The 12466-nt window shown below is 43.4% G+C and overlaps 1 protein-coding gene across 6 annotated transcripts in view; it reads left to right on the forward strand.

Moving 5' to 3' along the window:
* mical3a (microtubule associated monooxygenase, calponin and LIM domain containing 3a) overlaps nt 1–12466 on the forward strand; it is an 86104-nt gene that overhangs the window by 51707 nt on the left and 21931 nt on the right. For 5 of the 6 annotated variants that reach the window (XM_084555312.1, XM_084555311.1, XM_084555313.1 and 2 more), the window contains exons 17-20: nt 8076–8262; nt 8903–8997; nt 9202–9295; nt 12166–12361. In XM_084555312.1, the coding sequence (XP_084411438.1) occupies nt 8076–8262; nt 8903–8997; nt 9202–9295; nt 12166–12361 (572 nt within the window). Of the gene's footprint in view, nt 1–197; nt 300–571; nt 656–2903; nt 3015–3524; nt 3588–3816; nt 3931–4033; nt 4139–4539; nt 4654–5692; nt 5795–7541; nt 7656–8075; nt 8263–8902; nt 8998–9201; nt 9296–12165; nt 12362–12466 lie in introns of all 6 variants that reach the window. The other variant, XM_084555316.1, reaches the window with a different exon arrangement.

Here is a 12466-nt window from a genome sequence, read left to right on the forward strand (position 1 = left end):
AACTTCCCTCCGTATTATCTTCTCATGACACCCTCTCATTTCCTTATTGCTTCTGGACACGTGTTTTCCAACTGCACTGACTCAATACAGTGATTCACTTCCTTCTGTCTGTTGTCGCCTTGCATGTTTGTTTTTTTTTTTTTCTGGCCATCTCATTGGCCACTCTCGCTGTTGCTCATCCTCACCTGACCACAAAGGGAGAGTCTCTGCCCAATCTGGACCGCCTTTTGCCCTCTACCCCGCTGCAAACCCATGTGAATGAGCCGGTGCGCCTGGCACCTGTCCCGGCATGGAGAAAGGTAAACCGTAGAGACATTAGAGACTAACAGCTAGACTGATCATCTAACCGTGTGACCCTTCAGTGTGTCGTTGTGGGGGAAAGCTGGTTTGTGCTGACCCGTTTGGGGGAATTAACTCTATCGCCCAAGTATAAAACTGTGTGACTGTTTAACTTCTCACTCGGATAGCTGTGCAGCTTTGTGCGTGCTTGGTTGTTGTGTCTGTGTGTGAGAGAGAGAAGAGTACGACCTGGTCATCCTCTGTACTCCTTGCTTCCCCTGTCCCGGTTCAGAGGCGCACACAGCAGCAAGAGCAGCTGAGCTTTCGCTACAAAGAAATGATCAAGTGTCAGACACTGCCCAGCAGAGGGGAAAAGGTACGGTTAGTTAGGCTGAACCTGGTAGTTCTCCAACTCCTCTAACCCTTTCACATCCCATTAAGTCCATCTTCGTCCACATTAAAGGCTGGAGATGGAGTGGGTTTCCAATCTGGAAGCAAAGGGGAGGGAAAGTTTCCTCGCTAAGCCAGAAATTATTATGGAACACATGCTTTGGGGAACCAGTTTGGCTCAGTGCAGATCAACCAGCAAAATATTAAGATGACTCACAGCCATCGTCAGCTGTGTCACAGACATAAGATCAAATTGGACACAGCTCCATAGAGAAATGGTAGAAAACACTCTTTGTCTGGCAATTTGACTTGCTTAATTTGTGCACAAATGAAGGCACAAACAAGAAAAAAGGAATGCAAACAAAGATTGGACTAGAAACTACTAATTTTGTGACTTATTTATAAGATTACTTCTCCTATTACAATTTGGTTAAGAGGCCTGTCAAGCTTTATCAGTGAGTTCCTGGTTAGCAGTAGGCAGACAGTCAATATTACTTTATTGAGGTGTTTTATGTGTATATGCCTGATATGAGCATTACATCTAACTGTGAAAGATTTTTGATTAGCTTTCTGGGATGTGAAATGGACTTTATATTGCAAAATAATAATAAATGGTGTAGTACACTTATGGGTGACGTCAACCTTCCCCTTCTGTACTGTTTTGTGACTGCACAGCTCCAGTTCAAAGTTCCTGCTATGCCTCTTGCTTCATTGTGGAAGTAGATACCATAATGACAAATGCAGTAAAGCGGCTGTAGTCTGCTGGCCTGCCTGCTTGTTCCCTGCTTTACTGGTTTCCCATGTCAACAGCAGAGTCAGCACCATGAACTACCAGAACCAGTTTTCTCTGCTGATGCTTTGAAAGTTGTCTTTTTCTTTTTTTTCGTCTTGCGACCAAATTAGACATTTGCATCAGAGACATTGATTTAAACTCTCTCGTTTAAAGGGATTTAAGTCACTGCTGTTTTTTAAATTTCCTCCAAGTGCGCTATAAGCTGCTGTGTAAATTAGCAGAAAGCCAATTGGAAATACTTTAAATAATCTTTAATCCAAAGTACTTCTCTTCACAAAGTGATTAGATTTTTTTAGTCCCTCTTGTATTCAATAGTAATTCTTTTATTTTGCCCTCTTTACATAAAGTAAATAACACAAAGCTGCTTTTATAAGCTTCTCCATGATTTTAAGTATGTTTTACTTAGCAGTTTAGGTAAATGTTTCTACCATAGACTGTATATAAATATGGACAGCACGTCCCCACTTCCCTGCGTTCACCAATCTGACACTATTTTCCCGGGGATACACGCGACTCGGAGTTTGGAGGCAGAGTTTGCGCAGTGCGGTCCGATGACCCGATCGCACTTCCTCTGGACTCACTCGCGTTTTTGTTTAATTAATACTGCGCTCTGCTCTACCTCCACCAGTTACAAAGAAATGTTGGATTGTACACTGTACTTATTTATTCATTTCTTTTACTCTCATGGTCCTACGAGACCGCTTGGCTTTACTTAGCGGTTGGCATGGCAACTAGTAGTTATCATGAGGTCGCATCCTGTTTCTATTGCGTCAGATAAGTAACTAAAACAAAACTTACCAGAACCTCCCTAAAATGAGAGAAACTATCCTTGAAAAAATAAAAAATAATAATAATTTGTATTTTAGTGTTTTAATTTGGCCCACATCCTGTTCACTAACATTTAGGGGGTGGAGCTTATGACCTGTACTGCACCCAGCCACCAGGGGGAGCTCTACTTGCCTTGGCTTCACTTTTGAGGAGCAGTTCCGCTGCCCATCTTTATACAGTCTATGGTTTCTACGGTTGACTTTAATCTTAATTTTGTTAATGTTCCCCTACAGCTATAGGACTATATTTATAAAACGCCTTATTTTTCCATATACCCATTTTGGTTGGTCTGTTATTTTTGGGATGCGTGTGAATGGAAATGTGTGTGTCAGTGATTCCTAACAGCAGCTGTAGTGTAAGTAAACCTAACCTAAGCGGGACTTGCCGACTAATTTTAGTAACCAAATAGATTACTAAGTTTGTGTTGAGTGTGCATAGATTCACTTACTCAAAGCCTCTCATCTCAGTTTTAGAAGCTTCTTAGGCATTGGAATATTTTATTGCACTGGGACTGTGAGTCATATTTACTTTCAGCGATAGTTCAACATTTTAATCATCATCATCATCATCATTCTGCTGAATCTGCTGTTCCTGTCCCTCCTCATCTCTCAAGGCCAGAAGTGGCGCAGACCAACTGTCCAGCTCAGGCTCTCGGAGCTGCCCAAAGAAAACAATTCTGCTCCCTTCCTCCTCCTCCACTTCCTCGCTCTCTCTTCACTCAGAGGTGACAAATAGTCTGCTGTCTCTGTGTCTTTGTGTCTGTCCATCTCTTGCCACAAATCCACGGCAGAACCATTTAGTATCGCCTTACCCTTCCCTCCTTTCCACAACTAGCCTCCTTAATTATGTCTGCCGTGCTGTGCCTCAGATTTGGTCGTGATGGTGTGCGGGCGTAAATGAAAACAAAACGCTGCATTTCCCCAAGTGAACTTCCTAGAGGGGTCACAGTTTTGTTTTCTTCTCCTGTGGGCGGGTAGTGTGTGTGTCATTATCAGAAGAGCGACTTGTTTTCATGCTGACGGGTGTGTTGTTGGGGTGGAACGGCTAGTAAATAGATTTAAACTCAGGGGACCTTGGGTTCCTTTTAACTTACTGTCAGGGACCTGCAAACAACTTTCTGCACGTTTCTCTAAATGAGGCTCAACTCCTTTTGTTAATTTGTTGCGGTGTATTTGTTCTTGATGCAAACCAAACTGTTAATTTGAGTATGTGTGTGCTCATTTCTGCCTTCAAGCATATACATAAAATCCCGGAGGAAGAGGAACTTGAATACTACGAGAGACCTCTGACACACGGGGTAGAGTAAACGAGTGATTGCATTTCTATAAAGTCAAGCCTGTTGGTGCCGTTTCTGTTATTTGTGTTTGGGAAATTTGAATGGCACGATGGTTGGAGTAGCCGTAAACTGAGATCAAGTACAGAACAAAGCATGCGTTTCCCTAAATAAAGACACATGATGTCAAAAGCGCCAACCGTTTGGCACACACACAAATCACCTTCGAGTCTCAACAGAGCTCCTTTGGCAGGAGTGGGACCCTCTGCAGCTGACTGATCCGGGGCCCATTCACATACCTGGCATACAGGAGAGGGCCGAGCGCCTGATCTCCAGGTTTAAGGGCAAACCCAACAAGCCGCCAAAGGTGAACGCCCTGCATGTACATGGATTGTGGTGTTTACATACAAGGGCGCATTCTTTCAAATCTAATCCCTCTCCTTCTCAATCATTCCTCTTCCTCTCTGAAGCCTAAGAAAAAGCCGTCCCGTTTCTTTTTAGAGCAGTGGCACTTGTCCCGAGGCCTTCCCGGGAGTCCTGGTTCACCACTGTCCTCTCCTGATTCTACCAGAAAGGTTAGGTTTTTAAGTGCCGTGGACTGAGACTCGCCCGTTGTCATGTTGAGAAATAATCACTCATTGAAACTTCTAGCTACTAAGAACACGACGTGGGTTTTTAAAAAAACTGTGTTTGTGTTTATTTACCTCAGGTCGTAGTGCAGCCTGTTGTTTTGCGGTGTATTCTTTGCTAGATGCACCTACTAACTGCAGGGCGCCCCTTTCATAGTTTACTGCATAGATTAAAGGCCGTCAGCTGGAACTTTGAAAACAATAGTTAACTGACCATCTATGGTTTTTTACCACAATGACAAGCATTTTGAACTGGAGATTACATCTTTATTGGTTTCTAAAGACGGAGTATAATCTACACTTTTGTCTTGGTGCATACTTGGTGACTGAATAATTTTTCTCTGCAGGAGCCAGCAAGGCCTCTGGGCTCTGATGACCAAATGCCCTTATATGTGCTTAGTATTCAGGAGAGGGCTGAGCAACTTGCCTCTCAATTTGAGAGCAAGCCAGCCAGAACGCAGGTGAATCCTCAGCCGATTATCAGCTTAAATATTTATGCAGGTTTTTGGTCTGCTTTTTGTGGAAGAAGTCAACACAGTAATCTATGCATGTGTTTACTCATTAACATATTATTAAAGTCCTCATGAAATCAAATTAGATTTTTATTTTTTCGTGCACTAAATGGCACCTACAGTATATGCCAGTCTCCTCAATCAATTACAATTACACGAAAGCTGTATACTTGTTATTGTGTTTAAAAATGTTGATGACTCATCCTGCACTAGGGGGCATAGACTAATGTCATGACTCCCCCTTCACAAGCAAGCTTCAGCTCTTGGTTCTTAGCTCGACCACGTATGGGCACTGGCCTGCTCAGGCCAATGGAGCTGACCAACCAGGGCACACTAATGAACAGTTTATACCTCGGCGACAGCCCAGACCCTAACCTTAACCATAGCCTCATGTGCACCTCCCCAGAAATGTTACGGTGGACCACAAGAGCTGTAATTGGCCCACTGGTAGTAGCGTATTTCTGCTTTAGTATTTCCGGCTGCTACCCCATCTCCACAATTTTCGACGTGTTTGTTTTGGGTCAATAAAGATGAAACACATGGAGGAGAGCTTAACCGAGGAGATTCTGCGGTACAAGCACTTGTGTGACGCATCTTCTGTGAAATTCTCATGTCCAGAGTCCCTCTCGATTCTCCCCCTTCCACCTCTGACACCTTGAGACAGGTAGTTGTTTCATGCTTGAAAGAACGGAGTGTTAATCCGACTGGCAACGATGAGTGCACAAGTATAAATGGCTCGCACTGACGTAGTTTACGCCGTCTACATCCAGCCTTTAGGGGCCCTCCTCATCAAGACCAAAAGCACTTCCCTAACCCTTTCATGGGGACTTTAAATTAAACCAGTGATTGCACGTGGGCATTTGTGTTTAATAATTAAATGGAGTAAAGTCTTAAAAACTTGTATACTAGTTGATGTTCACATGACATTAACTTGTGTTAATTTACTGTACTTTTGACAACTCTTCCCTTTTCCCTCTTTTTTGTGGAGCCTAAGAAAAAGCCCTCGCGTTTTTTTATGGAACAATGGCACCTGGCCCGAGCTCAGAGTCCCCCCGATTCTCCCCCTTCCGCCTCTGACGCCTTGAGACAGGTAGTCGTTTCACGCTTGAAGGAATGTAGTGTGGTGAAGCACTAAACCCGCACCTGGAGTTGTATCAGGGAGTTGCATCGTCTCACTTAGTTGCAGAGGTTGCTTAACCCCACTTAAACTCACCTGAGTCTCACTCTAAAAGCCGTGTTATTTGTTTTTAAGCATGGTTGCTGTGGTAAATATGTGGGCGAGTAATCGCTTCTTGTGACTGTGACTTCATTTGAACAGATATCAAAGTGTTCTTAGCTGGAGCGTGTTTGAACTATAAATCCCACGGTTATTTTTCTCATTTCCCTTCAGTGTAGTAGTTGTTTTGGATTGGAAGAGCAGCTTGGCTAAAAAATAAAAAAGTCATCTAGTCTAATTCCCATGCTGACAAGTGTAGTTCCCGCTCTGGCCAAGATACAAGTTAGCAGCTCAGCGAATGTGTTCAAATCTATCCGCCGTAATTCATGGCTTAAAATGTGCCTCATACGTAATGTGACCTCAATTCATCCCCTGTAAATGATGGGAAAAAGCCTGTATTTGGAGGTTTAATAGATTGAAATCTAATCCTGGTGTAGATAAATCTGGATTTAAACTGAAGGTACGCTGCCTGGCCAAAAAAAAAAAAAGTCGCCACCAAAAAATTTCATTGGAATGTCACAAGATTTATTTCCATCCAGTGTTGCATTAGCTTTTCACCAAGATCTTGTATTGATGATGGGAGAGCCTGACCACTGAGCAAAGCCTTCTCCAGCACATCCCAAAGATTCTCAATGGGGTTAAGGTCTGGACTCTGTGGTGGTCAATCCATGTGTGAAAATGATGTCTCATGCTCCCTGAACCACTCTTTCACAATTTGAACCCCATGAATCCAGGCATTATCATCTTGGAATATGCCCGTGAACATCAGGGAAGAAAAAAATCCATTGATGGAATAACCTTGTCATTCAGTATATCCAGGTAGTCAGCTGACCTCATTCTTTGGCCACATAATGTTGCTGAACCTAGACCTGAGCAACTACAGCAACCCCAGATGCCCCAACAGGCTTGTACAGTAGACACTAGGCATGATGGGTGCATCACTTCATCTGCCTCTCTTCTTACCCTGATGCGATGGTTCCCCACTATCCTTCCAGTTTTTAATAATCCGTTGGACAGTTCTTAACCCAATTTTAGTAGTTGCTTGATGCATGCCAATGATTTGACCCTTCTCAAACAGACTAACATCTTTTCCTTGACCACAGGATGTGTCTTTAGACATGGTTGTTTAAGAAATGAGAAGCTACTCATTGCATCAGTTGGGGTTAAATAACTTGTTGCCAGCTGAGAGATAATCGCCAATGCAGTAATTATCCAATAGAAGGCTCGTACCTGTTTGCTTAGTTAAATCCAGGTGGTGACTTTTTTGACTGCTTTACATAGGTGGGTAAGCATGTTGTTGTAGTGTCATTGAACAGTTAATATCACGTACTCTGATATCCAAGAAGGCAGAAGTCATTATATTAGCTTTGGGTTTGATTTTCTAATCTGTGTTTAGTTTGGGATACATCTAAACGCTCGGTCAAGCATGGAAACATGGCTTCGTCTTATCTAATGTCCCTCTTAGACATTATCATCCCCCTTAGCCTTCGTTGCTTTTCTTGCACACTCTTCTTCTTTCTGCTTGTCATGCTCTTTCTCTTTCATCCATCATTTCTAACGCGTGTCCACCTGTCTTTTGTTTTGTTTTTTGTTTTTTTTCCCCTCCTAATGCTATTGATAGCGCTATGTAAGGATGTACACAGGGGGAGTTAGCTCATTGGCTGTGCAGATAGCCAGTCAGCTTCAGTCCGAGGAAGATCCCAAGCCCCCACACGCACCTGAAAAGAGGGATCTGGTAAGCACTGCTGTCGGTAGGGTAGAAGGCATGTGGCTGCACAAATCGCAGAATTACTTGCCGGAGAGTGTGTTTTTTTTTTTTTTTTATAACACTGTAATGGTGCGTGGTCAATAAAATGACTCCTGTGTCACGGTTTAACTTGGATCCCTTTAGCTGCAGCAGCAGAGTGTGTGTTTGCCAAACAACTACCTGTCGTTATAGATCCTCATTCCTGTTGATTAACAACCCTTGACTTGCTGTATTTTGGCACTGGTTTCAAATAACCTCAATACCTACCTGTAGTGGCCTGGTGTAAAATCTGTGCCTGAAAATGACTAAATGGTCGATGAGTTTCTCCCCTCCTCTCCTCTCCTCTCCCAAACGTTTAATTTTTTTCTTCTCACCTAAGACTGATTCAGTTCTGTTTCCACCCCGCAGGGCTCCCTCAGAAAAGAGTTCCCCGTCAACATCGGAGGCAGCGACGTTTGCTTCTTCTGCCGAAAGCGCGTGTACGTGATGGAGAGGTTGAGCGCAGAGGGGAAGTTCTTCCATCGCAGCTGCTTCAAGTGTGAATACTGCAGCACGACGCTGCGACTCTCCTCCTACGCCTTCGACGTGGAGGACGGTAAGGCGTTTACGTTGAGTAATTAAACTTGTTGTGCAAATTGCAAAGTTGATTCTTGGCTTATATACACAACAGCGAATGTAAGCCAGAAAGTGATGCATTTTCCAATTTATGGATTCTGAATGCGTGCAGCTTTGGTGCCCTCCAGTGGCCTTATCGAACCACACACTCCTCCCATGAATCTGACCCAAAGCAAACACAGACAAACGGACTGGCTGAACAGATCCTTATCAGTCTTGTTTCATTTCTGCACAAAAAACAAAAAGACTTTTCAGAATCTAATGGTTTTCAATGTATAGGATTTAGCCCTAAGGCATTACATTGTACTGTAGTGCCCCTGTGTGCGGAGTGCAATCTTGTGAGATACATACTTTTCATCCCTGGGAGGTGCCTATTGTGCTCAAAGACAGGCAGCAGATTGTTCAGTTTGACAGAGAATCTGTTTTCCAGAGTCAGCCGTGGGACTAAAACCCACAAGTTGGTCTGGACTGGGACAGAAAGGAATGCTCTTTTTATATTAAATGACACACGATCTTCCTCTACAGATCAGATGGAGCCTATGGACTCTGAATCTGATCTGTGTTGCATGTGTTTATTTACGAATTGAATTATTTGCTTATGCGTCTCTTCTGCTCCTCAGGGAAATTTTACTGCAAGCCCCACTACTGTTACCGTCTGTCTGGCTATGCTCAGAGGAAGAGGCCTGCTCCCTCCCCTGCTCCGATCACAGCAAAGGTACTTATTTTATTTACTCCCAAGAAATCCTGCTGGAAGTCAGGTTTGACTCTGAAATGATTTCAGTGTCAAAATTCAGCGTTGGCTCAAGGTCTAACATGGAAAGCAGAGTGTATAATTTTCCTTTTCCTTGTGCTCTGACCTTCTAAGATCACTTGCGTCTCTTAACGTTTAGCTGTGGTTGGCGTTATTTGTCTGTTGCAGGAGAACCAGGCGCCCCAAACTCCCACAACGACCGTAGATGCCCCCGGCAGGATGATGGCAGCAGCAGGCCCCGCGGCCGAGCTCCAACCCTCAGGTACCCGACTCGCCTCTCTAGCCGTGGCGTCCGCGCACTGCCGCCTGGCCAAAGGCGCGAGCGTCCCGCTGCGCACCCTCCGCCGCACGCTCTCCTGGACCTGCCACCAGGTGGCACACAACCCCCTAGATTCTCCCTTCCTGTGTACCTACTGCATCTACCTCTTCTGCTGTTTCACCATCAATGTCCTGCTCAACCTCCTCTAGCATGGCTCTCTTGTCCCTCCTTTTTTCCCCCCCTTCCTTTATTCCTATTTTACTCTTTGCCAACTAATAGCCTTGAGATTGTATAGACTTAGGTTGTACTGACTTGCTGAGCCTGCAAAGTTTTCATGTAAATCTTGCGTTTCTTTTGTCTCAGTGATTGATTTACGTCCAGAGGATGCAGCCTTCATTCTGTTAGCAGCCCTTTTATAACTTGTGATTGGCAGAAGAAATTAAAACTGTGCTTCGGCAGCTTCATTTTACGAGTGAATGGTGCATCTGAAATCTATTGATTTTCCTTGGCTTGGAAATTAAAGAGAGCTGGTCGTTAATTCCTTCTGGTCAGCTCTGCAGGCAGCAGTGTTAACCCTTTGTGTAACGCTCCTCTATGGCTTCCTATTCTGGTTTTAATGTGACTTAAAAATTATAATTTAGCCTCATGGCAACACATTTATATAAGTTAATTGTGTATTTAGACATTGTTTGCCTGCCTGTTTTTTTTAATGAAGAGCCAAGCTTTATTCTTTTGTGATTGTAACCTCTAGTGGCCTGTGACTTGCCCTCTTTTAGCTCTACCTCCTCCTGTGTGTTTGTTTCAATGCCTGCTCTGTGATGTGTTCCTTCCTCTCTGTGAGACGTTTCTGCGCCGACACTAGTAGCCCTCTTACCCAAACTCGCCACGCTGTGATGAAGTGCCTGTATCAAATGCTTTTTGTGAGCTTTACCTTTACCCCCTCCGACCAGAGCGTCTTAAAACTGAGAGCTCTATCGGTGCCTGTGATTGGTTGGTTCTTTTGTGATTTTCGCTCCTCTGTTGCACCTTCTCAAACTCTCCCCCTTCCTCCCCCCGACTGATTGCTACTTGGCTTATCGCGGCGCGTCTTTTCTAAATCGCTTTGCGTGTTACAGTTGAACGAAATCAGCCGCGAAACGAGAAACCGCAGAAATGGGTAGCCTGGTGAGCTCTGCAGAAAATGAACATTTAAATAAGTGAAGTGTAGACCTGCTGCAGTGTGTGGCAAGTATAGGATTATAAGCCGAAATAGTGACTTAATAATTAAATGCCATAGTAATACTGTTACCGTGTGCCGTTAAATAATTACTTAATATAGGTACATCACTGTATGCATGATGGTATATAAAAAAAAAGAAGCTCACATCCTATTTGACTGTGAAATCACTAAGACTACACATGAAGTAAAACGTTAATATTCTTCATTTTGATTAAAATAGTTTATCAAGTCATCATAAAAGTTTATCTAAGTATTGAAGTTCGTAGTTATAAATACTAAAAATATGAATTAGAGGGGAACTACTGTTTTTTTACAACCTGGACCTTATTTCTGACATAAAATACGATTGTTTACTCACCCATATAACATCGGTGTCATTTGGAGTCATTTGGCCGATATTTAGATCCAGCGGAACGCAGCGTATATCCATATAGTGGGAGTGACTGGGGCACCGAAACGCAGCCTCTAAATAACGCATTATCTGCCGCGAAACTCGTTCATTTCACCAACATTATGTTATGATACGCTAGTACTATTCCCCGTTGAGTCCGGAGTTATTTAGAGGCTGCGTTTCGGTGCCCCAGTCACTCCCACTATATGGATATACCCACTGGATCTAAATATCGTCCGAATGACTCCAAATGACACCAAAGTTATATGGGTGAGTAAACGATCATATTTTATGCAAGAAATAAGGTCTAGGTTGTAAAAAACGGTAGTTCCCCTTTAATTTGACAGCCACAAACACTGCAAATAGCACTTGTTGGGTCATGGGTCGCTTTAGCCCTTTAATGTCAGGTTTAGTTCTGATGGGAAAGTGAACAATTTAATTCTTGTCACACCTTTTTTTTATTTTTTACAAGAAGAAGCACCCGTTTTATTTTTCCATCTCGTTCATCTGCACAAACAATATGAGACAGTATTCATCGCCTCGCATATCCTCTTTAGCGGTATTTTCGTGGCTTAAGACGTCATTTTGTCCAGATTGGAATTTGCCTCTGCTTGCGTTGTTATGGAGAGTTGACAGGTGTAATAAAATCCTGTGAGAAAAACCTCAAGTTTGATTCATTCCCAAGTCGATTTTAGCAAAAAAAAAAAAGCAGTTTTAAGGTTCGCTTCTCAGGATGGGAATAAGGCAAGGCACCAACGTTGTATATTTAATTATATATATAGAACTATTTTAGAGTGTTAAACCTATTTGTGTTTGTTGATACTATTTACTCTAATGCAATAAATTCGGTAATAGATCTTAAATCGGTGTGTCCTTGTCAGTTTGTCCTTTTTATAAAATACAAGATTACTTTGGTTTAATTGGAGTAAATGGTTTAAAGTTACCTGACTGCAGATGTGGGTGAAAATGCGCAGGTCACATAGTTGGATGTGTGATGGAATATGTTTTACTAGACTGCACAAACATTTTCCAGAATTTTCTATCCATGATCAAAGCAGTCTTCACAAATAATTTCCGACATAGAGATGAATACATTTAGAAGATGACATGTGCTGTCAGTCAGTTCTGCATGGCTCTTGCTTTGGAGAGAGTTGCGTTCGTCTCTTTGCAGTTGATTCTCAGTCACATTTTTGTCCTCTCTTTCCCCTAATTTCTCACCTCCGCCTTGCTGCCGTCCGCATCGCGCTCCCTCATCGACCCCAGTGCCGGAAGTCAACGGCCTGCAGGAGCCGAGCCTGCCCAAGCGACTGCGTGGAACTCCGGAGCGCATCGAGCTGGAGAACTATCGGCTGTCTCTGCAGAGGGAGGAGGAGCTGGAGGAGGTGCCCGAGGAGACACTAGCGGAGCATAACCTCAGCAGTGTTCTTGACAAGGGCACAGATGTCGACTTGGGCTCCAGGTAAGATCATAAAAGCATCCGTCAGTTAAAAATAAATACAGATTTATATGTTATTGCAGAAGATGGGCTCTTGCACTCTTGCCCTGACTTCGCCTGGTGTCTTCA

Source organism: Chelon labrosus (genome assembly GCF_963514085.1).
Source record: "Chelon labrosus genome assembly, chromosome: 11".
Lineage (NCBI taxonomy): Eukaryota > Metazoa > Chordata > Actinopteri > Mugiliformes > Mugilidae > Chelon > Chelon labrosus.